The sequence below is a fragment of the Hippopotamus amphibius genome, chromosome 1, assembly GCF_030028045.1.
Source record: "Hippopotamus amphibius kiboko isolate mHipAmp2 chromosome 1, mHipAmp2.hap2, whole genome shotgun sequence".
NCBI lineage: Eukaryota > Metazoa > Chordata > Mammalia > Artiodactyla > Hippopotamidae > Hippopotamus > Hippopotamus amphibius.
In genome coordinates this window covers 140,108,812-140,135,836 of record NC_080186.1, presented here as the reverse complement: position 1 = coordinate 140,135,836, position 27,025 = coordinate 140,108,812, and the positions used below count along the sequence as shown (strand labels likewise).

Below are 27,025 nucleotides of genomic sequence, written 5' to 3'. Positions count from 1 at the left end.
AGTCTGTGAGTATTTGACTAGAAGCATCTATAACAATACAGCTGACCAAATGCCAATTGACTAGTGTCATATGAGGACTTAGATTGTTCTAGCAGTCAGATCCTTCTTTTTCTTTGCTTGCTCTTTCCTGTCATTATTTAAACATACACAAGTCTAGCTCATCTTTGAAAAGCAAAACATCTCTCTCAACACCATGTCCACTCTCTGTCCAGGGCCTCTATCCCTCACAGACCAGCCCCTTACAAGACTGGGTTACATATTCATTGATTTCACTTTCTCTCTTTGTTGTTTGTACTTCATTGTACCTTCTTTGCAGCATCAGACACTGGTGTTCACTCTCTCCTTGAAGCACTTTCTCGTGACTCCTGTAACATGTCCTCTCCTTCTAGATCCCTTCAGAGACTCCTGTTCCCTAGACTCTCTCACCACCTTCATTTGTCCCTGACTGATCTACTTCCATGACTCGTCACCCCCCATAGGCTGATGAGCCCCAAAGCTATCTGTAGTACCAAATGTTTCTAGACATCTCCACCTGGGCTTCCCTCAGGCATCTCTAGCGCAACATCTTCCCCCACAAACTTCATCTTTTTCCTGTATTCCCTGATCTTAGCACCTAAATAGACTCTCCATTCAACTTTTTTTTTCAAATTATGCTATCTTTAGTCAGTGAAAACCTTTCAAGTTCCATTCAACTTTTTGCTTAAACCAGAAATTTGAATGTTATTCTTAACTCCTCCTTCATCCTGATCCCCTAATCAATCAAATCTAATCAATCACCACAATCCATCAGCCCTATTTCCTAAGGTCCCTTGAATCCATCTCTCTCTTTCCATTCTCACTCTCATTCCTTCAGTTCAATCTTCTCATTTTTTCCTAGGTTAAGGCAATGGTCTCTTAACTGCTCTTCCTGACTCCACTTTTGGTCCTCCCTTTCCAATCTTCACACGGATGCTAAACGGTCATTCTAAATCACAAATCCAATTGTGGTACTCTCTTTAAATTCCATGGTTGGTTCCCCAAAGCCTATAGAATGAAGTCCAAAATTCCGATAAAGATGTATATGGTACACTTGAACATTCAGAATAAGCAACTGCTTCTCTCCCCATCTCATCTGTCCACAACACCTTCCGTACTTCAGCCAGAGTAATCCATATTTCATTTATAGAAATCAACTTATTCTCTTTTTCCTCTGTGCCTCAGCACATACTATAGCTTTTATCTGGAATGCCCTTTGCACCAAACTCTTCACTTGGCTAAATGAAAATTCAGATCACCAGTTAAAGAGTTAAAAGGCTAAAGAAATAAGGAAAGTGTGACCTGAAGCAAGGAAGGCTTTCAACAGTTTATGGCCAACCTAGAGAATCTGAAGAATCACTGTGCTTTACACCTAAAACTAATACGCTATTGTAAATCAACTATACTTCAATAAATTTTTTTTTAATTTTTAAATAAAAATAAATAAATAAATGAAGTTCTGACTTATGAGGTCCTTTATTCTAGTAAAATGCAAAGGGACAAAAAAGCTAGATTAGAAAGTGCAGTGCTTCATATCCCAGATCTCAACTCTGTCAAAACCGTGTGTGTGTGTCTGTGTGTGTGTGTGTGTATGCACTTTTGTGAGGAAGGTTAGCAGCTTAGACAGCAATCTGAATAAGGAAGGGAACAGTTACCCCCACCCTTTCCCACACTCTCCTACCAAAACGGCAGACCCCAGAGACACCTTTAGTGTGGGCTACAGACTAGAAAAGAGATACACCTGGAGAACAACCCAGCTGATCCTTCCAACTCCTTATCTTAACAGAGAACAACAGCCAACACACCCTATGGCCCAAAATTGCAATACTTTTAATCTGGGACTACAAAGCACAATGGTCTGGCACCTAGAAAGTCCTCAATAAATATTTGTTGAATGGTCAGACAAACTGAAAGTAAACAGGCAACACAGGCAAAATGTTGATGATTAGTGAAGCTGGGTAATAAGTTTAAAATGTTCTAAAATAAAAAATTTTTAATGCTACAAAATCCAAATTCAAGTTATGTGTTAACTATACTTAGTAAACAGTAAAAAGTAGTTGTTAAACAGGAGATATATATTATATTCCTCATTGCTGAAGATAATAATATCTGAGTTGTTAGAGGACTAAATAAAATCTAATAAATGTGTGTTTAAGTTCAGCACACAGCCTGGCACTTGGGAAATATATAACAAATGCAAACTCTTTTCATTAGTGGAAAATCTTGGCTTTGAGCCCTGTACTGAACAGAGTCTATGGCCATTAGACTAAATGCTAGCGAGTGGGAGATCTCCATCTGATGTTTCCCACTGCCTTTATATAGTAGTGATTACTTGACAAAGTTTAGTTTTCCATGGAATATAGTAACACCTCAATTAATTGGAAGAGGTTACTTTATCTGAGGTAGCTACAATCTCTGAAAGGCAAGATATACCTGACATTACTAAGCTGTTTTCTATGTATCCTTTTCCTTGCCTCACCATCACCAACCAAACTATACACAATTTCTCGGCTATCCCAGGGGTTAATGAAGACTCCAAGAAACCACAGCCAAGCAAGCTCCCTTCTAAGATAGACCAGATGCACCAGAGCAGGGGTCCCTAACCACTGGGCCACTGACCAGTACTGGTCCATGGCCTGTTAGGAACCAGGCCGCATAGCAAGAGGTGAGTAGCAGGCGAGCAAGAGGTGAGTAGCAGGCGAGCAAGTGAAACTTCATCTGTATTTACAGCCTCTCCAGACTTCCCTGGTGGCGCAGTGGATGTGCCTGCCAATGCAGGAGACACGGGTTCAATCCCTGGCCCAGGAAGATCTCACATGTCACGGAGCAATTAAGCCAGTGAGCCACAACTACTGAGTCTGCACTCTAGACCCGTGAGCCACAACTACTGAGCCTGTGTGCCACAGCTACTGAAGCCTGAGCGCCTAGAGCCTGTGTTCTGCAACAAGAGAAGCCACCACAATGAGAAGCCTGCACACCTCAACAAAGAGTAGCCCCCGCTCTCCACAACTAGAGAAAGCCTGCCTGCTGCAACGAAGACCGAAAGCAGCCAAATAAATAAATAAATAGATTAATTAATTTAAAAAAGTACAGCCACTCCCCATCACTTGTATTACTGCCTGAGCTCCACTTCCTGTCAGATCAGCGGTGGTATTAGAGTCTCACAGAAGCTCAAGCCCTACTGTGAACTGTGCATGCGAGGGATCTCGGTTGCGCTCTCCTTATGAGAATCTAATGCCTGATGATCTGAGGAGGAGCTGAGGCAGTGATGCTAGCGCTGAGGGGTGGCTGCAAATACAGGTTATTATTAGCAGAGAGGTTTGACTGCACAGAGACCATAATAAATCAATTGCTTGCGGACTCATATCAAAACCCTATCAGTGAGTGGCAAGTGAAAACTAGCTCAGGGCTCCCACTGATTCTGCATTATGGTGAGTTGTATAATTATTTCATCATATATTACAATGTAATAATAACATAAAGTGCACAATAAATGTAATGCCCTTGAATCATCTGGAAACCATCCCCGCCCCCCTACCCACTGGTTCATGGAAAAACTGTTTTCCACAAAACCGGTCCCTGGTGCCAAAAATGTTTGGGACTGCTGCACTAGAGAAACAGTTGGAGAGGTGGAGAGGGCTGTATTATAAGCAGTTCCAGGAAGGATCAGGAAGTAGAGGTGAAGAGACTCAGCTGAGATCCTTTTGATCCTCACTTTTTCAGCCCTCATCACAGCTGGACAAGCTTACATCCAAAAGTTCTGGACATTTGTCAGGGAGCCTCAACAGAGGGTGAGGTGCATAGACTTCTCCATCTCTACGATGGAAACAGAACCAGTGAGGAATTTCCCTGGTCAGGGCAGCATCTGGCAAACCACCACTGTTATACCTGCTTGCTATAATTTTTGCTGCTCAAAGCACTTCTATAGCCTGCAATGTAGAGGATATGATTAAATCCTCCTGTTACTGCCTTGGATTCCTGCCCAGCCTCAAGGCCATTATTCTGAACTTTGGTTCTTCCTGTACCTAACTGCTGATGGAGAAGAAAGTGTGAAGATGGCAGCTGAATATATCACCGAGCCTAGAAAATACCCTGGAAGCCAGTGCTTTGAAAGATTCCTGATAGACTCATTACTAAATCTATTAGTCTTTAAAAATAAATCACAGTTAACAAAAGGCTCATTTTTTTTCTTTTACAACAGTACATAATTGCATCTTACATTTGCACATTTTGCTAATTAGGACTTTTAAATTATTTAAATGATAGTCTTTCTTCTAATATTGTGGAATAAAAATGACAGTGGAGGTGAGGGGAAGGAGAAAAGGTCCCTTTGAGCTGATTTATACTGAATCAATGTTTCTTCAGTGGTATTGAAACAATGTTTTCATTCAGGGAATTTCAGATCTTAATAAAAAGTAATCATAAGATCCTAATGTAAGAGAAAACACATTTATTACATAAACAATGACACATTACCTAAAGCTGCATGTGAAAATTTTAAGTATAAATGAGGCACAGAAATTAATACACACAGTTTAGATACTTTCACTAGTGTTAAGTAAACAATTCTAATACTCCGATTCTAGAAGACTAAGTCTGACAATAGATAAAAACAGAATTAAATGTATGTTTCAGCAAGACATTCAAAAGAAATGTTAGTAATCTAACAGTAAAGGCTACCATTTATCAAGTACTTACTGTGCCCTGGGCATAATACCTACCTCTTTAGGTACTTTGCATTATTTAATCCTCTCAACAACCCTATGAATAAGGCACTTTTACTTCCTATTTTTAAAGAAAACTCAATGATTAGAAACTTGCTAAAAGTCATGTACCTAGTTAGTAGCCTGTGACTCAAAAATAAATCAGTTCATATTGTCCACAAAACTAAACTCCACAAGGACAGGAACCAGTATATTCCGTCCTCCACTGTCACATATTACAGGTTCAACAATAGTGAAAGAGTGCATGTGTATACACCCACATTCCTAACTTCGTTACTAATCTTGTTTCTTTGTTACTAATGGAGAAACATGTACATTTGTAAATTCACACATTATTGTAAAAAGAACTTTTAAAATGTTTTTAATTGCCCATTTATATTCATTACCTGAGTTCATTTTCAAGGAGGACCAAGGCCCCTTCCCCATTTGAAACGCGGAGCTTTGACAAACTGACCCAGTGATGTGGCTGAGGTAATATTTTGAGCCACTAATTTTTCTCCCCGGTTTTCCCTTCCCGTCCACCACTCTGCTCCTATTTCAGGGCTTGGTTCCGCGTCATGGCCTCAAGGAAGCACGCGGCAGGGCAAACAGCAAAGATGCCAGCAAATCTTTATTATTTTCATTTTTTTCGAAGCTGGGGTAGCCACTAACCAGTTAGAAGCCATGACAACACAGACATCAAACTACAGTCCGTGAGAACTGATAGCCAATTCCTTGCTCACCAATCCTCGGGCCTGTTTAATGTAGACCCTTCGCATTTGTAACAATAGGAAAAGAAAGAGGGAAGGAGGCCAGCTTCAAGCCAATCATTTTCCCACTTGCCCGCCAGAGGCTGACAATCACAGATTAAGATCACAGACAATAAATAAAAAGAATTCTATTGCTTCACACACTTATCTGTGGGCTCAGATTCATAATCACTACAATTATTTTCGTCTACTTATTCCTCCTAAGAGTCAACCACACACCTTTCATTTGAAGCCATTGAAGAACTACCAACTTTCCTATTTCTAATGTGTTCAAAAATCAAATTCAGAAAATTGGTAGAAGACCAAGAATGTACGTAGCCCAACTGCACCCTTCTATAAATTATACAAAAAAGCAAAATAAGGCAAGGAACAAGTGATTTCCAAAGCGCAGAAGGAGAAACTTCTGGAAATTTAATAAACCACACCATAGAAAATCTACCACCTCCCCGTCTGTAATGAAAAATCAAGAATTTACTTTTTTTTTTTTTTTTTCCTTTTTGGAATTAGCCACTGTGTTTTTAGAGCGAGCAGAGCCACTCTACTAAACCGAACGAAACAAAAACTCCCAGTACGTTCTGGAACAATACTCTACCAGCAGAGGCCTTACCCGGGCCTGGGTTGGTGAGCGCAGCTTTTAGCTCCCCCTCCTCTTCATTGAAGACACTTGGGGAAATCCTCCAATGAGAGACGCTTAGAGGTAGGGGGCGTGGTCTCAAGGGGCGGAGAATTTGGCTCCTGGATATTGAAAAACGTGTCCTGATTGGCCGGACTTCTTCCCTCTACAGACCAGCCCTCTTTGGATCGCAGGAGCCATCCATCATAACACTTACACCAATCAGCGGCGAAAATGCCTCCCACGTCCTCCTCCCACCGCACTGAGAAAACCCCGCCCTCCAATATATCTCTTAGGAGGCCTGGCTCGGCCCCTTCGGCTCCGAGCTGGCCCCGAGGTGGGCAGTGTCGGCTCGGCGGCGCTGCGAAGACCTCCATCCAGGACGGCTCCCCCTCCCCGGGCCTCTCTCCTCTTGCCCGCGAGTCCTCTCGTCTCGTAGGCCTCTCGGATCTAATATCGTGGGGTGAGGTGAGAGCAGGCCCGGGGAGGGTGGTTACCGCTGAGGAGCTTCCGTCGCGATCAAGGTGAGCTGGGGTTTCGTGGTTGACCTCGGGGTGCGGGTGGCGAGCAGGGCGCGGGGTGCGGGGTGAGGGATAGGTCTCGCGCCCTTTTCCTTGGTTAACTCTCCCGAGCAACAAGTTCAGGCTAGTCAGAGCCTGGAGGGGCGGGGCCAGGTCCGACCTCCTGCAGCGTCTTAGTGTCTGCTGGGCCCGGTCCCGGGCACCAGCCTAGGGGCGAAAGAGTTGGACCCGTGAAGTTTATGGTTCCACATCTGCCCACTGCTTCCGTCGCCCAACCCGCAAGATTCTCTGCCTTTCTGTCTTTCGGTTGTTGCGGGGAGGGACCGTCCGTGTATCCAGGGCTTAGCCTGTGCCCGGGACAAAGTAGATGGTCAATATTGCTTTAAATTAGTGGAACTCCCAGGTTCCTCTTGCAGGCTGGCTTAGCCTCCCGCCCCCCACTGTGTGCGCCCATAAAGCCCTTTAAGCTTCCTTTCCTAACATCAATAAAAGTTAACAGTTACTGAGCAGAGTGCCAAGCACGATGCTAAACTCTTTAGTTGAATCACCTTGTTTAATCTTCACAGCCATTCAAAGAGGCAGATATTGCCTCATTTTACAGACCAGAAATAAGCTCATTCATATTCCCCAGTGTTTATTAGGCACCCACTCTATGTGCTAAGTACCTGAGTACCTAGGTGATCTCATTTATGCCACACAAGTGTCTGTGAAATAGGTAATAACCTCATACCCACTATACAGATTAGGAACTGAGGACTAAGAAACATTTACTAACTTGAACAGTTCACATTGTTAAGAAATGGCAGAATATGTTCTACCATATAATTTCAAAGTTTGGGCATGAAGATTTGCAATTTTTTTTTTCCTTTAAAAAGGCATGGCTACTGCCCTTTAGGAACTCACAATTTAGGAGGTTGGGGAGGGGGTGAATAACAGGTGGCATTTTGCAGCGACTTAGATTCACTAATAGCATTGAGGGGAGACTTGTGTTACAATGCACCTGGCACAACACAAGGCAGGAAGGGCTGTTCTTTCACTCCTTTCTGGGCTTTGTTCTATATATAGATGATAGAGGTACTGACAACAACTGACTCTCAGAAACTGCTACACCAGCTGAATGCCCTGTTGGAACAGGAGTTGAGATGTCAGCCAAAGGTCTGCGGCTTGAGACTAATTGAATCTGCACATGATAATGGCCTTAGAATGACTGCAAGACTGAGGGACTTTGAAGTAAAAGATCTTCTTAGTCTAACTCAGTTCTTTGGCTTTGACACGGAGACATTTTCCCTAGCTGTGAATTTACTGGATAGATTCCTGTCTAAAATGAAGGTACGTCTAAAGCTACATTGCCCTGAATATTTCATGGTTTTGTTCAGTGTGTTTTGGAGATGGTATTGCTGGCATTGGGCTGGTATTCATAACTTGATCTTTCTTGTTTTCAGCAAGTATCCAAAACATTATGGTGATTCTGTGTACTACAGCATTGATGAAATTCTTCCTTTTAATCAAGAGTAATGCATCATTTATTAGATTTAACTTCTGACACTGAAAAGAGTCTAATATCAAATAATTAATTTCAGATTCTCCCAGTAGGAGAGTTGGCTGTTGTTTTTAAAAGTCTTTTTTGATAGATTGGGTATTTTCCCTTATTTACTGTTGTTTTAAATTTAAAGAAATGTGTTAGAGGCAGAACGCTAGATTGTAGGTTAGGAATTAAACTATATTTCTTTTTTTTTTCCTCTTTGTCAATGCTGTCAACCACCTGGTCAATAAGAGTGTGTTTCTTGATCTCTATTCATATGCGATAAACTTCTAAAATAAAGTTCTAATTGTTTTAGCCTTAAATTTACCCAAGTCGTGCTTATGCTTGGCATTTCCAGCCTAAGTTTGCATATAGTAGAGACGAGAGTGTCTTCTGAAGGAGCATTTATAGTTCTTTCCCTGTATTGGATAAGCAGGACATCTGTGTAGCTTTCAGTTTAATTGTTAAAAAATACATCTGACTTCTCTGTGTGCCCATGGTCATAGGTAGATGATAAGATAATATGGCAGTTAAAATGAAACATCTTTTAGTCCTCAGTATCTAACAGAATGCAGCATGTACAGAAAGAACTCAATGTTTGTTGAATGGTTCAAGAAACTTGTTCAACAGCCTAATAACTCTTTACACACCATGTGCAGGCACTACCTTTGACTCTATAAATGTTGCACAGATGAATGACATCCATCCGTCCCTTAAGTGTATTATAATCTTGACGGGAGTAATATTTGCACTAACTATCATATAGTACAAGGAATAATAAGATAAATAATTACATTATACCTCAAAATGGGCATAAAGATATTGCTGAAGGTGCTCTGAGAGGAAAGCACAAATACTGGTAAAGGCTTCTTAAAGTTTCAGTAGAGCTGGAACTTAAAGTGGATAGAGTTGTGACTGACAAATTTTGATTCTAGACATTCAGGAAACGATCAGTAAATCTGAAAGATTGGTAGTGAATAGAGCTTTACAGAGTAAACAGTATGTGCTACAATATTTAAAGACATTTAACATGTGTTACTACAAAGAAAACAGCCTGGAAAAACAACATTCTGGAAAGAAATTTTGTGCATGAGCTGTAAGGTGTTTCAGTCCTCATATAAGCCTTTGACCAAGTAACTTATTGCTTATCATTCTACAGTGATTTAAATAAATCAAAAGAATTGCTATGTGCTAGAGCAAAACATTACTCTGCAACTTAGTCCATTTACTCAAAAATTGGTTCCAAGTGGGTATATATGGTTAAGAGACTGCAATTGAGTATCTTGTTAAGACCTTCACAGCCTAAGAAATATACGTCAAAGATACACCTTCGAAGTGATGGGTTGAATTCTAGATTATCCTTTATGTTATTTTACATGAAATAAGGTAAAGACATGGACTTATTGTCTTTTTAGGTACAGCCCAAGCACCTTGGGTGTGTTGGACTGAGCTGCTTCTATTTGGCTGTAAAATCGTTAGAAGAGGAAAGGAATGTCCCATTGGCAACTGACTTGATCCGAATAAGCCAGTATAGGTTCACGGTTTCAGACTTGATGAGAATGGAAAAGATTGTGTTGGAGAAGGTGTGTTGGAAAGTCAAAGCTACTACTGCCTTTCAATTTCTACAACTCTATTATTCACTCCTTCAAGAGAACTTGCCATATGAAAGGTATGTGATCTTTGTTTTTAACAAAGGAGATTCGGAAATCAGAATGATATTGTCTGAATGTTACATAAAATCAGTTTCCTGGGAGAATTCCAGTCAAAATAAGTAAAATGACAGCTAAGCTCCTTGAGTTTCACTTCACTCTCCCACGGAAGTGAGAAGACTTTCAGTCAAAAGTAGCTTCTTGAAGTCTGTGAATTCTTAAGATTGGACATTTCAACCTTTTTGAAAATTACATTTTCCATTTATAGACTAGTTAATTTACAGAACCTGGTAAGTAAGTATCTAACACAGATTTATGGAGAAGGGAACTTGAGATTCAAAGATAGACTTATTAAAATGAGAAGATACCTTGGGAGTTGTAGCATGACACTTTTTTTTTTTTCTTGCCCAAATTATTTAAACATGTATGGTATCCTTAAGAAGTTAATGTCTCTGAAGGAAGGGAAATTCTTTACTTCAGATAATTCATTTTCTATGATAAGTGTGCATAAACTTCACTTTAAAACTGACTTTATTATTTTTCTAAGAATTTCTTTTGACTCAATGTAAAATTATCTACATAAAATTAATTTCATTTTCTTTTTAGGAGGAATAGCCTTAATTTTGAAAGACTAGAAGCTCAACTTAAGGCATGCTACTGCAGGATCATATTTTCTAAAGCAAAGGTAAATACTTTATAAAGATTAAACCTATTTATATACTTTTTTTATACATCTTTATTAGAGTATAATTGCTTTACAATGTTGTGTTAGTTTCTACTGTACAACAAAGTGAATCAGCTATATGTATACATATATCCCCATATCCCCTCCCTCTTGAGCCTCCCTCCCACCCTCTATATCCTACCCCTCTAGGTCATCATGAAGCACCAAGCTGATCTCCCTATGCTATGCAGCAGCTTCCCACTAGCTGTTTTACATTTGGTAGCGTATATATGTTAATGCTACTTTCACCGTGTCCCAGCCTCCCTTTCTCCCGCTGTGTCCTCAAGTCCGTTCTCTAGCTGTGTCTTTATTCCTGCCCTGCCACTAGGTTCATCAGTACCATTTTTCTGGATTCCATGTATATGCATTAACATAAAGTATTTGTTTTTCTGTCTCTGACTTACTTCACTCTGTATGATTGCCTCTAGGTCCGTCCACCTCACTACAAATAACTCAATTTCATTCCCTTTTATGGCTGAATAATATTCGATTGTATATACCTATTTTTATATTCAACATTTACTTTAAAATTTATCTCTTTTAGCCATCTGTGTTGGCATTGTCTATCATTGCATTGGAGATCCAAGCACAGAAATGTGTAGAGTTAACAGAGGGAATAGAATGTCTTCAGAAACATTCCAAGGTATGTCAAGATCATAGCCTAAATCCTGTTTACAGCTGTAAAAGAAACTAAACTACTTGTTCCTGAAGTAAAGTGAGATGTCATGTGTTTATTTGAAACTTAAGTAGCTTATCCTCAGATTTTTTTTTGACAAGGAAAGACACGTTAATAGGATTGCAATTATTACTATAATAAATACTGTAGGACTTTTAATTAATATATTTTTTAAATTTATGGACAGATCAGTGGCAGAGATTTGACTTTCTGGCAAGAGCTCGTATCAAAGTGTTTAACTGAATATTCATCAAACAAGTGTTCCAAACCAAATGTTCAGAAGTTGAAATGGATTGTTTCTGGGCGTACTGCACGACAACTGAAGCATAGTTACTACAGAATAACCCACCTTCCAACAATTCCTGAAATGGCCCCTTAATTGGTAAATGTGGTTAGTATTTATTCTCTATGTAGAGAAAATTTTCTAATGCTACAGTTTTCTTCTACAATTCGAGAGTTTAAGTCTGAATTATTTTCAAAATAAACAAAATGGAGTTGGACTAGCAAGGGGGGTGGGGGGAATGACTTCACTGATCTAATCGGCTAAATATTTGAGGGTATTTACTACATTCAAGGTACAACACCCTAAGAGTAAGGAATTATCTTACCTTTGATATCTATGTTAGCCATTTCATTGAATTATCAGCTTAGAAAGCAGCATCCTCCTTAATAACCTGAACTTTAAAAGTAGCATTAAAACAGTATTTTTTTTCATTGCACATCATTTTGCTATACATAGACTCAAGCTTTGGCTCATTTAAAGTTACTCAAGCCTAAGTAAGGGAACAGAATCAAAAGTTTGAACCATACATTGAACTAATATGAGACTGTTAGCTTATTAGCAAAATCAGTATGAATTTGGATGTTGTATTTAAAGAGAAAGTAAGTTATGACAGGTGGTCTCTATATTGGATGTCTAGAAACTGCCAGGATGTCTCAACACTATAGTTGTGTATCATTGCTATAGCAGTTGAACACTGGAAAGTATTTACATGCATAAAAAATGTAAGCCTCCTCGCAAATACATGATGTGCATTCTTGTCATCTAACTCATGGTGGTGATTTAACTTTCCTCCTACTCAAAGCTAAATGTTAACATAGAACACATGTACATAAGACATGATTATGAGTCTTAGGTACTTTAACAGGTAGTAATATTTGTGTTTGGCAGACTTTTGATAACTTGGATTTTTTTTGTTTGTTAAATAGGATTATTACAGCAACAAAAAACTCTTCTGAAGCCTTTCTCCACAATCCTGAGCTGTGGATTCCATAATGTTATAATGGATTTAAGCTGTGAAGCCTCTAAACATCACAACTAGATTAGCATCGGTGTTCTCAGATTTGGGAAAACTGCCTAATTAACATTACCCTGTAGTGGAATTACTCAAATTTGAATTCACCTGTGAAGCATATAAATCAAAGCTAACAGCATAAATGTGAAATGCTAATGACAAGCCTGGGAAGGTAAACTGTGAATCTTCATTTCTAACATTGATCCAACTTTCTATATTGGGTCAATATAATGTATTTAGGTGGTGTTGAAAACGGTAACCTACTTAATTGAAATTTAAACTTTAAATTTAAATTATGAGGTTTACATCAAAAACCACCATTTCACAAATGCACTTTTAAGGCATAGTAAGGGTCACTATTCTAGGCAGTGAAAATGGTTTCTTGTCACCCGTAATGCAAGTAACATATAATCCAGAGATGTGGACTTTATTGCTACATGGGAATCACATTTAAATTTCAGGACATTTTATATAAAGCAAAACTACAGACCTATTAATTTCAGCATATTAAGTTATCTTTAATATTTTTCTAGAAAACAGGTGATGTTTGTATCCATGATTTTAAAAGTTCTGTACAAAATTTACTGCCTCAGTCTAGTCCCATCAAGAAAATTAGTTTTTATTGTAGTAGTAACTCAAAACAAATTCACATCACTGAAAACTTTAACACTCCAGAAGTTTTTTTCTAAGGGTTATTTTTATAAAACTGTCACTGCTTCTAATTTAGAATTTTGCTTAAAAGGAAGGGAAGAGAATATACTTTCATTAATTTTCCCTACTGTGCCAAAAGAAAGTATTAAGAAAGGTAAGTAGGCATCTTCATAATTATAAGGTTGCTGAGGTAGTGTTCAGGATTTCAGTGAACCTAAGGGGATGTACGGTGTTAAAGTGTTATAAACAGTTACTCAGTGCAATGTGTAGCCTGAATCCATCCAGGATGGCTGTATCGAATTTTGACATCACGTTATGGGTAGATATGCATTGGAAAATAAACCAAAGAACCATAGTGTATCTTATACTTTTGTAAACCATGTTTTATGAATAACTTTCCAGTTTTACCAAAAGACTGATAAATTTCAATATTTTGAATATCAGTGTTAATTTTGAGTTGGCAGAGGTAACCTAACCAACTACCATTATGTTTTGGTACTAAGGGATGTACCTTTCAATAAAGTTACTGAATGCATTCCTTTGCTGGGTGGTTTTCTATTTGTTTCTCTTCTAATTTAATTAACTATTTTGGCAGTGTGATAATAGAACCACAATAAAAAGCTGTCTCCACTCACTATATTTAAATTTAGCACTAAAATAAGATGCATGATAGGAGAAACAAAATTTCTTATAATAGTATGGCTATTACCTAATTGACACTTTCCTTTCTAATGGTTTTGAAAGAGAAATAAGATGATGACAAATATGCTTAATACACATTAAAAAGTTTGGTGTTTATGCACTATTAGTCACATTATTTAGATTCATCACTACTATGGGTATTCTTAATACAAATTCACCGTCAGATTCAGCCCACCTAAAGTTCTATGCAACTCTCTTACCTAATTAAACCGTATTTCAGCAGGTAATGACAGGCAAACACCAAGTATTGTGTTAGTCTGCTTAGATCAGTAGTTAATTATTATTGGAACGGAAACAATATATGATTCTGGACTGTTCATGTTTAAACTAATAAAATATAAAGTAGACACTGTAAGGAATTACTGATGAAAGGAAAACTTTTATAAAAGAAGGTTCCTTTTGTACTTGACTCAGGTTAGGTATATTTAATAATCGCTCTTTTCACAAGTGCTTTTTTAAAAAGGGCACCTGAACCTTCTATGTATTTCTAATCATGTGGCATACTTTCTAAACACTAGACATTTCTGATCTAACATTTGTGGTTAGCAATGATAGTTTTTACTGTCAGGTACTGTTGTCAGATGTTTTAGATGAATCATCTCATGTAATCCTCCAAACTGAATGAGGTTATTCCCAGTTTACAAATGAACCAGAGCCACGGAGCAGGTAAGTGATTAGCCCAAGGTCACACACATGTACTTGGATGTGAGCTTCAAATCCAGGCAATTCTGACTCGGGCTGTGTTCGTAACCACTCTGCACATTACTTCCCAAAATAGATTAAATGGACTCATGAAATTGTATCAAAATTACCAGGAGTAAAGAGGGATATTAAAAAATGATAAAAGAATCAATTCACCAGGCATGCCAATCTTAAATATGTATGTACCTAACATCAGAGCTTAAAAATATAAGAAGTAAAAAGTGACAGCAGTGAAAGGAGAAATGGACAAAGCTTCACTTAACAGTTGGAGACACTTCACTCAGTAACATACAGAACTACTAGAAAATCAGCAAGGACACAGGACTGAAAAATATGAACAACCAAATGGATCTACTTTATATAAAATTCACTCCAAAACAGGAGAATAAGCATTCTCTTCAAATGCACATGGCACAGTTACCAAAATAGATTATATCCTGGGTCATGAAACAAACTTTACAAAACGTAAAAGAACTAAAATCATACAATGTGTGTCTCCCTGATCATAAAACTAGAAAATAACAGGTAACAGGAAAATCTCTCCAAACACTTGTAAAATAAATAACAGACGTCTAAATAATTCATGCCTGTAAGGGGAACTCTAAAGAGAGAAAATATTTTGAACTGACTGAATGAAAATGAAAATATCAAAAAGTATGGAATGCAGCTAAAGCAGCACTTAGTAATTCACAGTATCAATCACTTTTACTAGGAAAAAAGTTCTCAAAACCAATAGTTTCCACTTTAAGAACTAGAAAAAGAGCAAAATAAACCCAAAACAAGCAGGAGAGTCATGAAAAAGGAGGTGTTAAAAAAAAAAATTGAAATAATTTAACAACAGGGCAAATCAAAATCAAGAACTAGTTCTTTGAAACAGCAATAAAATTGACAAACCTCTAGCAAGACTGATAAAAGAAAAAAATGGCCAATTTTAGGAATAAAAAAGATCACTACAGACTCTAAACTACCTTTTTTAATAACACAAACAACTCTGCACACAGAATTAGATGAAATGAATTAATTCCTTGAAAGACATGAACTATGAAAATTAAAATAAGTTGGATAGCCTAAGTTAATTTTTTAAAAACTGAATCACTGTTTAAAATCTCACTGGCAAATCCCAAATCATTTAAAGATGCAACATAAATTCTATAAATCTGTCCCAGAAGGTAAAGAATCAATTCCCAATTCATTTTATAAGGCCAGTATTAACTTGATACCAAGATAAAAATAATACAAATTTTAATTTTTAAGCTACTGACCAATATCCCAAATGAACACATAAAAATACAGGTTTGGGGTGGGGGAGATATAAGCTGGTTCAAAATTAGAAAATCAATATAATCTACCATACTAACAGTCTAAAGAAAACAAAAAAGAAAAACATGATGAAATCAATTGATACAGAAAAATCATTTGAGAAAATTCCAGTCCACTCATAAGAAAAACTGAGTTAACAAGGACTTAGATGAGAACCTCCTCAATCTGATACAGGTCATCTATTAAAACCTACAGCTAACATAATGTTAGAATGCTTTCAAAACTCTAACAACCAGAACAAGACAGGGATGGCTGCTTTCACCACCTCTAGTTTTCTAGCAAGTGCAATGAAGCCAGAAAAAGAAACAAAAGACCTATAGACTAGAACAGACGAAATAAAACTGTTCCTATTTGTGGTTTATGCAAAAAATCCCACAGAATCAACAACAAAAAACTCAGGCGAATTCAACAGTCACAGGATCAAACATATTTCTATGCACTGACACTGCAATTGAACACTGAAATTTCAAAAAGAAATCATTTACAACAGCTCCAGAAAATAAACACTTAGAAATACATCTAACAAAAGATGTAAAGGTTCTATAAGCTGAAAACCATAAAATGCTGATAATTTAAATCAAAGAGGTGCTAAATAAAGATACCTCATGTTCATGGATCAGAAGACATAAGCTATTCTAGTGGAAACTCCAATGGGACTTTTTGTGATACAGAGTAGCTAATTTTCAACTTTACATGGAAAGGCAAAACAAACAAACAAAAAACTAACACAGCCAAAACAATTCTGAAGAAGAATTAAGTTAAAGGAATCATGCTACCCAATTTTACGACTTACTTTAAAGCTACAATTGTCAGGGCAGTGTGGTATTGGTGAAAGGAAAGACACATACATCAATGGAACAGAATACAGAGACCAAAAAGAGACCCATGTAAGTAGCGATTGATTTTTGAGAAAAGTGCAAAAACAATATAATGGAGAATGAATAGCCTTTCAACAAATGATTTTGAACCAACTGGACATCCACACATAAAAAAATAAAACGCCACCTATATTTCACAGCTTCTACAAAAAATAAAATAGGTCACAGACCTAAATGTAAAAGATAAAATTATAAAACTTTTTAGAAGAAAATACTGGGGAAAAAAATCCTCGTAACCTGGGATTACAAAATTCTTAGACATGACACCAAAAGCATGATGAATTAGACTACATCAAAATTAAAACTCATTCATGCTTCAAAAAACACCATCAAAAGAGTAAAAAAACACATAAAAGGAGAAAATATATGCAAATCATATACCTGATAAATGACTTATGTCCAGAATATATGAAGAACTCTTATATCTCAATAATAAAAAGGCAGACAATGCATTAGAAAATGAGCAAAGGATCTGAATAGACATTTCTCCAAGGAAGATACACAAATGGTCAATAAATACAAGAAAAGATGCTCAACATAATTAGCCATCAGAGAAACGTAAATCAAAACCACGTGATACCACTCCACATTCACTGGGATGGCTATAATCAAAAGGTCACATCACAAGTGTCAGCAAAGATGTGGAGAAAATCGAATTCTCACATACTGTTGGTGGGAATGTAAAATGGTGCAGCCACTTTGGAAAATAATCTAACAGTTCCTCAAATGATTAAACATAGTTCCCATAAAACTTGAAATTCCACTCAGGTAAGAACTGAAAATAAAGATGCACATAAAAACTTGAATGTTTATAGCAGAATTATTCATAGTAGCCAAAAGGTGGAAACCTCCCAGCTGTCCATCAACTGACAAATGGAAAAATATGTGGTAGTCATACAATGGACTATTATTCAGCCAGACAAAAGGAATGAAGCACTGACACATACTAGAATATGGATGAACCTCTAAAACATTATGCTAAGTCAAAGAAGCCAGAAACAAAAGATCACATTATGATTCCATGTATATGAAACATCCAGAATAGAGAAATCTATGAGATGGAAAGTAAATTAGTGGTTGCTTAATTGGGTTGAGTTGGGGGGATGATAGTTAAAAAGCATGGGTTTGGTTTGGTTTTTTTTTGAGGTGATGAAAATTAAAGTTGACTATGGAGATGGCTGAATATATGTGACTATACTAGAAACCACTGAACTTATACACTTTAAATGAGTAAAATGTATGGTATGTGAATTATACCTCAAAACTCATTTTTAAAGAAGATTACAGTCACCTGTCAATGGAAGCGGGGACATAGTGGAGAGAGCAGCATTGACATATATACAATACCAAATGTGAAATAGAAGCTAGTAGGAAGCTGCTACAGAGCACAGGGAGATAAGCTTGATGCTTTGTGAAGACCGAAAGGGGTGGGTTAGGGAGGGTGGGAGGGAGGCTCAAGAGGGAGGGGGTATATATATACATATAGCTGATTCACTCTGTTGTACAGCAGAAACTAACACAAAGCAATTATACTCCAATAAAGATGAAAAATAAATAAAAGGACTAAAGGAAATTAATTTCAAAAGAAGATTAAATATGATTCTGTTTAGATGAAATTCTTGAAAAAACAAAACTACTGAGGCAGAGACTAAATCAGTGGACTCCAAAGTTTGAGGCTAGGAGTAGGGTATGACTATAAAGAGAGCATAAAAGAGTTTTTGTGGTGAATGAACTGCTCAATTTCCTAATTTTGGAGATGTTTATGCATATCTCTACATAAGTTAAAATTCACAAAATTACAAACAAAAAGTTAATTTTACTGTATGTTTATTCAAAATATAAAAATTTTTTAATGTCAAAAAGATAAGCCAATTAAAAGAAAGCCTCTTCCCAAACAATTCATTCCTAAAGTTACTGGGTAAAATGAATAACACAAGCATCTTGCCAAAGGGCGTGGCTGGGCTGAAGTGGCCCAGAGCGGGGCATTAGAGCCAAGCAGGTGAACCTGGTATCTCTGCTTGGCATAGGGTATTGGAGCCTGAGCAGAGTGAGAAAGGCATTCACATGGGAAGATGACCTAGAATAGGGGACCAAATATATTAAGGATAATAGGAATCAGGTGTCTCACTGTTGAAAGACGTTTTATGCAAAGGGAGAGAGCAAAAATGAACCCTATGGGATCAGAAATGAAAGTTTAAGTGTAAACTCATGGTTTTCAATATATATACAGATATAAAAATACAGATGTAAATATATGCATAATATACACACACCAACAGCAACTGCTCACTAATACACAGAACCTGGCTTCTAAACACCATTCTTTACTAGAGAATAAGGGCTCCTTGGAAAAATGGCTGATTCTTGGGCTAGGGTAGGGAAAGCACAATAAGCCTGGTATATCTTATGCCAGAGAACAAGAAATTGCTCAATTAATGATGGGGACATGTCAAAAGGGCAGAGAAGCCACCTACTATGACCTTCCACTGGCTGAATCTAGAAAAATTTTGAGGATCAAAGTAATGGGGATACTAGATTTTAATACAATGAATAAAGTGGAAATGATGACTATATACAGATATATATATAGTTTGATGAAGAAACAAGGTTGTAACTCTGAAACTACATCACACAAAATACTTAAACATAAACATAAAAAGAATAGCTTTATAGTGGAGAAGACTGACAGACACCATTTAATCAGTGATCTATGTACAGTTGCCCCTTAGTATTCACAGGGTATTGGTTTCAGTGTCCCCCCTCAGACACCAAAATCCACAGATACTCAATAATATGACAGCATTTGCATATAACCTACCCACATCTTCCCCAATACTTTAAATCATCTCTAGATTACTTATAATAGCTAATACAATGTAAATAGTTGTAAACACAATGTAAATGCTATGTAACTAGTTGCCTGTTGCAAGGCAAATTCAAGTTTTGCTTTTTGGAAGCTTCTGGATTTTTTTTTTTTTTTTTACTATTTTCTGTCCTTGGTTGGTTGAATCTGAGAATTTGAAACCCACGGATATGGTGGGCCAACAGTAAACACTATGAGAAAAAGGAAAAACTGAAACTAATAACTCATGATTGGATGCAATAAGAACACAGCATCACTTCCACAACAGTCCTGTCAAAGAGTCATAACCTGATTCTAATGATAAAGAAATATGATCACAATGAGAGATGTTGTACAAAACTAGCCTGTAATTTTCAAAGGTGCCAAGGCTGTAAAAGTCAAGGTTAAAATGAAGACTTGTTCCAGTTTGAAGCAGACTAAAGACCCCTGATATCTAAGGGCAAGGCATGAGGAATTCTCTGGCGGTCCAGTAGTTAGGACTCAGTGCTTTCACTGCTGGGGGCCAGGTTCAATCCCTGGTCTGGGAACAAAGACCCAGCAAGCCATGTGGCACAGCCCAAAAAATAAAATAAAGGTAAGGCATGATTCTGACTGGATCCTTTTGCTAAAAAGAACATTGTCAGGACAAGTAAACTTGAATGGAATCAACGTCCAAGGATTAGCTGGTCATCATGTGTCAATGCTAATTTCCTGATTTTAACGGTTGTATTGTAGCTATGTAGGAGCATGTCCTTTGAAGGAAATACACACTAAGGTACTCAGAGGTAATGGGGCATCGTGTTATCAACGTACACACAAACCTGAAGAATCAAGGAGAAAACAATTCTGTGTACTTTACTTGTAAATTTTCTGTACATGTTTAAAACATTTAAATTAGAAAGGACATAAAAAAGATTAAATAAAATTCCAAGACAATTCTTACCTATATGTCTGGATCACTGAATATCAAAATGATGTCACCGACATAATCATTAACTATAATTTGGTTTTTGTCACTAACAAAGGATTCACCCAATAACCTATATTCCCCTTACCACTTCTCTTTTGCATTAATCTATACTTACTGATAAGTTTTCAACTACGAGGGTGAGTCAAAAATTATCTGAACTCCAGTTATATTAAAACTTCTGTAAATTCTATAGCCAGAGCATGGATAATTTTTGACTCAACCTCATATTTTTCAATTTCTTGACATAAAGGCATCTATCAAGGAATAATAAACTAATTCAGAAAATTTCAGTAACTCTCAAAATTAACTTAGAATATATTTGGATTTCTTTTTCCTTTCTGAAAATTTTTTTTCAGTAATACAATCTCCTTGTGTAAACTGGTACACTTAGACAAAGGGATATACAATTCCTATTTAGAAAAGTTTATTGAACATTATTCCTGCGTCACACTTATTGAAAGAAAAATTTAATTTTCCCTGAAGGCACCCTGTCATTTCACATGATCTATACCCTAAAGTTTTTTGTATTAAAAATACACATTAAATATGAAATTAGTAAAACACAGCATATAAAACTTCATGCTGAGCAAAAAATAAGTCCAAAGAAAAAGTTACCGTATATCAGTAGACTAGTTCCCACAGTATTTAAGATGTTTCCTATGTAAATCATATTTGAATGCAATTTTTAGAACCATATTTAAATATATTTTGCCATTTGTTAACTGTAGGCATCCACATTTTTCCTCCACCACATAATCTGTTCCTTTGATTAAGTTGGCAACATCTGCTAGGATCCACAAAACGCAGCAAGCAGGTCGCAGTTACTTCTCAAGATTTGAGAAATCTGGTCCACCTTTAGTGTAGTTTCCTGAGATTTCTGCTCCACTGAAGTCAAAACCAGGATTCTAAAAGATATGAAAAAAAATATGAAAATATAAAACTTATAAGGAAAAATATAAGTAACCCAAAAGAAAAAAGGTAAAAAGATATACACCTGCAACTGGCAAAAAAAGGAAATCTGAATGAGCAATAAACACGTGAAAAGACATCAAACCTCACTGTAATCACCAAAGTGGAACCTAAAACTATGAGGTGTTTTTCCAATTTTCAGATTTACAAATATTTAGAAGGTCAATATGCATATTACAATGTTGACAAGTATATGGGCAAACATATACTTTACTATCAGTGTGTATACAGGTTTTAATAACTAGCATTTTTTGAGAGCTAACCAGGCAGGGTTCTAAGAGCCATATATAAATATTCAATCCTCACGATAACCCTATGGAGTAAGTACTACCTCAGGCTTCAGTCTTTCTAGAGGCATTTCATTAATTCAAGAAACATCTATTGAGTTCCTACTGTTTAGAAGACACTATGAGGGGCATGTGGAATAGGAATGAAAAAATAAACAAAGATCCCTGTCCTGGTGGAGATTACATTCTAACAGGAGGAGACAAATAATAAATCCTAAGTTACCTAGTGCAGGGGTCAGCAAACTTTTCTGTAAAGAGCCAGGTAGTGATTACTTTAGGTTTTGAAGGCCAGGTCTCTGTCATAACTACTTAATTCTGCTGCTGCTTTATGAAAGACAATACACAAACAAACGAGAGTAGCTTTGTTCCAGTAAAATTTTCCTTCAAAAACAGGCAGTGGGTGGGATTTGACTGTTGGCCATAGTTTGTCAGCCCCATGATCCAGTGTGTTAAAAGCTGGTAAGTGCTATAGGAAAAAAAGGAAGAAAGAAAAGTAGGGCAAGTAAGGAAAATGAAAGAGAAGACTAGAGTATTTAAATAGGATGATCAAGCGTGCTTCATTGAGAAATGACTTGAAAACAGTGAAGAGATTAGCTAAGCTTTGGGAGAAGAGCACTGCCGCCAGGACAGAGGAGGAATGGCTGGGCATGTGCAATTAACAGCAAAAAGGCCAGTAAGGCTAGAGCAGAATGAATGAGTAGTAGGAGAGAACATCAGAGACACCATGGAGGGACAGATCAGTTAGGGCCTTGTGAAAGACTGTCTTTTACTCGAGGGAAAGAGTTCTGAGAAGCCAAGTGATATAATCTGACATGCATTTTAAAAGGACTGCTCTAACTGCTATTTTCAGAAGATAGTAGCTTGGCAAGGGTAGAGGTAAAGAAAACAATTAAAAGGTCATTAGAGTAACCCAGACAAGCCATCAGAGGAGGGTACAGGTGAGAGTGGTAACAGAGTTGATGGCGATGAGTGGTCAAATTCTGAATATAGCTAGAAGGCCATGCCAGTAAGGTTTCCTGACAACTGGATATGGTGTGAGAGAGAAAAAGGAACAGAGGATGATTCCCCAATTTTTTTTGGTCTGAACAACCAGTTTCCATCAAGTGAGATGAGGCCAGAGGTAGAACAAATGTGGGAGGGAAATTAGGGAGTTCACATTGGACATGTTGAGTTTGCTATGTCTGTTAGGCAAGGGAAGATGTTAAATAGGCAGCTGGATATGCAAGTCCAACATTTAGGAGAAAAGTCCAGGCTAGAGACGTACATTTGGAGATCACCATCATATAGATGGAATTTATCCATCAAAACTTTCAGAGTGGTTTGATCCAGTAATAATTCTCCTAAATAGCTATCTTAAAGAAAAATCTGAATATTTTCAGGGATGAAGGCACAAACTTTGTTTGAAATAGACACAAATGGAGAAGTCTAAATCTCATCAAAGAGGAATAGCTAAATAAATAACAATGATACACTCAAACTAGGAAACACTCTAAAGCAGTGAAAAGGAATATTTTATCTGTATGTATCAGTAGGGAAAGAGACCCAAGACATATTATTAAATGAAAAAGCAACATGGGGACTTTCTATGTGGCACAGTGGGTAAGAATCTGCCTGCCAATGCAGGGGACACAGGTTCGATCCCCGCTCCCAGAAGATCCCACATGCTGTGGAGCAACTAGGCCCATGTGCCACAACTACTGAGCCTGCACTCTAGAGCCGCGAGCCACAACTATTGAGCCCATGTGCCGCAAAACTACTAAAGCCCACGTGCCTAGAGCCTGTGCTCTACAACCAGAGAAGCCACTGCAATGAGGAGCATGCGCACCACAATGAAGAGTTGCCCCTGCTCGCCACAACTAGAGAAAGCCCGTGGGCAGCAACAAAGAGCCAACGCAGCCAATAAATAAATAAAATTAATTAATTAAAAAGAAAAAGCAACATGAACAATACACACAGTGGGATCCTCCACTTACGTTAAAAACAAAACAATAAATCCAACATATTGATGAGATGAGAATGAGACAGGCACAGAATGGGAGATATCAAGGGGCCTTCCACTGTTTGCACTATGTAAATCTGTACTGATTGAATTTTTATGGGTTTATTCATGCATTACTGATATACACTAAATAAATTTAAACTTAGACATCACAGAGGTACAAATAAATTCCTCCGGGGTAGTGGGGGCCAGCTGGGGGGGGGGGGTGTCAAATCCATATATAGAAAGGCCAGTCATTTTTCTAACCATTTAACTAAAAAATTCCCTATGAAAAATCTTAGTAATTTTTAAAACCTACATTTCAGTTTTAATTTCAAATAATAATTATTCCATGAGTTTAAGATGTTTAACTACACATCTTCATACATTCATCTGACTTACTTCTTTCTGGAATCTCTCTAATGTAAGTTTTCTCTGCATTTGGTCTTGCACCCAAGGATCAGCTGCATATTCAGATTCTAGAAGAGAAGTCCAACAATTTGCTGCATCTCTCTTCGTCTTTGTAAGAACAATACGGACCATTTTTCTATCCTCTAAACAAACAAAAATCACAAATCAGAGTTCGTCTGTAATTTATAGTTTCAAAAATCATTAGGGAATCTTGACGTCCAATTGTTTTCAATACACTTCTTTTACTATATCTTCCAAAGCTGGAAATCTACAGCAGGGGGAAACATACTTAATATTAACTTCCAAGACAAAATTAATTTTTTAAAAGATTCTAAGAAATACAATAGATTACCCTTACCCAGAGTCCACGTTCCCTCATCAGCTATAGTAGAATCAAAGAGTTTTCCCTGAAAAATAAACATATGAGGTACTAAAAATAAATTCCTTAACTTTCATAAAATTTCATGAATTGTTACCTTATTTCCTAGCTAATCCACATATAATTATTTAATTTGTTTAGAGTAGGCAGATCGAATTTTATACCATTTCAACTCATCGATAGGTGCTCAACCCTAAGCTCTCTCCTAGCGAGTGAAGCAGAACCTGGTTTACACTACAGAATATATACCACAACAAAAAACACAGGGCTCTCTACAAAAAGATTAGGGCTCTTTAATTCTTAGACGATGAAGAAATACAACTAAACACTGACTGGCCAAATGTGAAGTTAATATCTGAAATGCTTTAACTTTATCAATTATAATAAACTAAAAGAAGAGCTCGTCTGCAGATATTAAGAAGAAATAGTGTCTTTTAAAATAAACTTTTAAAAACTGGTTCAACCTCTCTGTAGGGCAATTTAGCATTAAAGAAAAATTTAAAGCACATACTATATATCTGATAGATGAGTTGTGACTGATTTTTCAGAAACTTATTTTAAGAAAGAACTAAGCAAAGCATAAGTTTAAAAGAGAATGCATCTGCTAAAATCCATTTTGATTTGTTTTAGGAAATGAAAGTAAAATCTCACATTAAAAAAAGAAAACACATCCTTTTCATATGTCAACACCAGTGGAAAAAAATCCTACTTGTCTAAATGTACACCTAATACCCTAGAGTTAGAGTTATTGCTAAATTCCCTAAGTTACTGCAATTACTAAAGTAAATGTGAAATGTAATCTTAAATCACCGTTCAGTAAACTATAAATTGCACACCTATTCAGAAAGATCATCAGGAGCCAAACTGAAATAAATCGATGTCTTTCATATGAATCTTCCTTTTCTGAAGCACTCAAAACACTTTCATACATAACAATAATAAATAACACGTAGTGTGATTTTATTATGCACCAGTCACTACCTACTCCAAGCTCCTCACTCACATAAATACCATGCTATGCTCAAAAGAATCCTGTGAGAAAAGTACTATAATTACCCCCACTTTGTGGATGAAGGCTTAGACAATGAAAAATCTCTTGCCCAACGTTACAAAACCGGAAAAATGACAAAGCCAGGTATCTTACCGAGTAGTATCCCTTGACCATTACACAACACTGCCATCAAATATCTTGCGCATCTAATCTGAGAAAGGAATCTAACTTCAACGTACTTGAATTTAACTATAAATTTTAACAAGGAGAAAATGGGTACCAGATTCAAAGGGTACTGATGAGAATAAAAGGGATAGTAATTATTTTCTTCACAGCCTCTTGACACTGCCTAACCACTCCACAAATATACTGAATTTTTCTAATTTTAGATGAGAAAATAAATCACCTGACATCACCTTCGAATCCTCATCCCGACATCTTTATCCTTCATTTTCATCTTTACTTTCCTACAACTGCCTAAATATTTCTTAGTTGAATTATGCTTCCCGACAAGAGCATAACCTCTCTGAGTGCGGGAACATTATCTGTCTTGTTCACCGCTGTCCTCCCAGCACCTATTTCAGTGCCTGGAAGAAAATACAGGTACTATAAATATTTGTTCCTTCATCCATCTAGTTAAGCAGTTCTCAGATGAAGACCCGCAGAGGAACAAAAGCAGCAGCTTCACCGGGCTTAGAAACAAAGCCAGGAACGTGGGGTACTCAAACTCCCACCTTAACTCAGGACTTGCCCTGCGGGTGGGGGCCCCGCAGACCAGTGTTTCCACGGAAAACATGAACTCTAGGACCCGGGGATTTGAGGAGGCCGGGAAGAAACTAAGTTCAAGCCCCCAGCCTGCCGCTACCTTGAGGATCACTCGGCCCCCCACGGCCAGCGCCACATGCCGGCTCTGCAGGACGCACTGGATATCCTGGGCGCGAGTGCCTGGCGGCACCTGAACTTCAATGAACACCTCCTCCAAGGTCTGGTACCACTGGCCCCACGGCGTTCCGCACGGAACCACCCCACTGCGCTCCTCAAACGGGGCTGACATACTCCAGACGCCTCCCGGCCGTGGTGGCACCTGGCGGGCTGAGCGCACGCACGGAACCTCCGCGTTCAGGCCACGCCCCGGCGTCTCCGTTCGGGTCACTGCACATGCGCAGGAGTGTAGCCTGAAGTCTCCGCTTGTGTGCGTTTGTCCCTTTCAGTGGCCATTTAGGACGATGGCAGGACCTAGGTTTAACGAACTGAAATCCGGAAACGTTTACATCCAAGGAACGAACGGAGGGGGTTGGAACCAGTGAAGTTAGAATTCAGTACATTGCCATCAATATGACGTCAAAAGGTACCGAAAAATCTGTAATGTGAACTGCGCTTGCGCAAATGCTGCTTGTGCGCAGTTACAATTGAGTAACGCCAGGAGTGGTTGGGCCAGTTGGCGGGGTGGGGCGAGA

General features: G+C 37.7%; 3 protein-coding genes and 1 long non-coding RNA gene across 8 annotated transcripts in view; 2 read left to right on the top strand and 2 right to left on the bottom strand.

The window, feature by feature from the left end:
* The window catches only part of LOC130859879 (uncharacterized), a 287,027-nt gene extending 280,896 nt beyond the window's left edge, over positions 1-6,131 (bottom strand). Inside the window, exon 1 of the long non-coding RNA XR_009055341.1 lies at positions 6,096-6,131. This is a non-coding gene — a long non-coding RNA (uncharacterized LOC130859879). The remainder of the gene's footprint in view (positions 1-6,095) is intronic.
* A 266-nt stretch (positions 6,132-6,397) lies between these two features.
* Positions 6,398-13,670, top strand: CCNG1 (cyclin G1). Of its 4 annotated transcripts, XM_057729709.1 has the most exons (8): positions 6,398-6,625; positions 7,688-7,951; positions 9,560-9,813; positions 10,400-10,478; positions 11,062-11,160; positions 11,381-11,505; positions 11,555-11,575; positions 12,403-13,670. In XM_057729709.1, the coding sequence occupies exons 2-8, from the start codon at positions 7,688-7,690 to the stop codon at positions 12,467-12,469; spliced, it is 909 nt and encodes a 302-aa protein (XP_057585692.1). In that variant the 5' UTR covers positions 6,398-6,625; the 3' UTR covers positions 12,470-13,670. The 4 variants fall into 4 exon arrangements, with proteins under 4 accessions (XP_057585692.1, XP_057585668.1, XP_057585676.1 ...); XM_057729685.1 differs by having other exon boundaries at positions 6,399-6,625; positions 11,381-11,575; XM_057729693.1 differs by having other exon boundaries at positions 6,399-6,625; positions 11,381-11,584.
* A 7,290-nt stretch (positions 13,671-20,960) lies between these two features.
* On the bottom strand, positions 20,961-26,831 carry NUDCD2 (NudC domain containing 2). Of its 2 annotated transcripts, none has more exons than XM_057729668.1 (4): positions 26,434-26,831; positions 24,557-24,605; positions 24,190-24,341; positions 20,961-21,458 (listed from the first exon to the last, which is right to left on the bottom strand). In XM_057729668.1, exons 1-4 carry the CDS (start codon positions 26,620-26,622, stop codon positions 21,375-21,377), a joined length of 474 nt encoding a protein of 157 aa, XP_057585651.1. In that variant the 5' UTR covers positions 26,623-26,831; the 3' UTR covers positions 20,961-21,374. The 2 variants fall into 2 exon arrangements, with proteins under 2 accessions (XP_057585651.1, XP_057585659.1); XM_057729676.1 differs by having other exon boundaries at positions 24,190-24,266; positions 26,434-26,757.
* Positions 26,757-27,025, top strand: part of HMMR (hyaluronan mediated motility receptor) — a 46,756-nt gene continuing 46,487 nt past the window's right edge. The window contains exon 1 of the mRNA XM_057729636.1: positions 26,757-26,916. Coding sequence (XP_057585619.1) covers positions 26,904-26,916 — 13 coding nt within the window. The 5' untranslated portion in view covers positions 26,757-26,903. The remainder of the gene's footprint in view (positions 26,917-27,025) is intronic.

What these genes read in the sequence shown, in the direction of transcription:
- CCNG1 (XM_057729709.1), top strand. Translation starts at nt 7,688, where the DNA reads ATGATAGAGGTACTGACAACAACTGACTCTCAGAAACTGCTACACCAG. An exon ending in GATTCCTGTCTAAAATGAAG is followed by an intron (nt 7,952 to 9,559) that starts GTACGTCTAAAG and finishes TTGTCTTTTTAG; the next exon opens with GTACAGCCCAAGCACCTTGG. An exon ending in ATTGTTTCTGGGCGTACTGC is followed by an intron (nt 11,506 to 11,554) that starts ACGACAACTGAA and finishes CTTCCAACAATT; the next exon opens with CCTGAAATGGCCCCTTAATT.
- NUDCD2 (XM_057729668.1), bottom strand. Translation starts at nt 26,622, where the DNA reads ATGTCAGCCCCGTTTGAGGAGCGCAGTGGGGTGGTTCCGTGCGGAACG. An exon ending in GGGGCCGAGTGATCCTCAAG is followed by an intron (nt 24,606 to 26,433) that starts GTAGCGGCAGGC and finishes TTTATTTTTCAG; the next exon opens with GGAAAACTCTTTGATTCTAC. An exon ending in TAGAGAGATTCCAGAAAGAA is followed by an intron (nt 21,459 to 24,189) that starts GTAAGTCAGATG and finishes CATATCTTTTAG; the next exon opens with AATCCTGGTTTTGACTTCAG.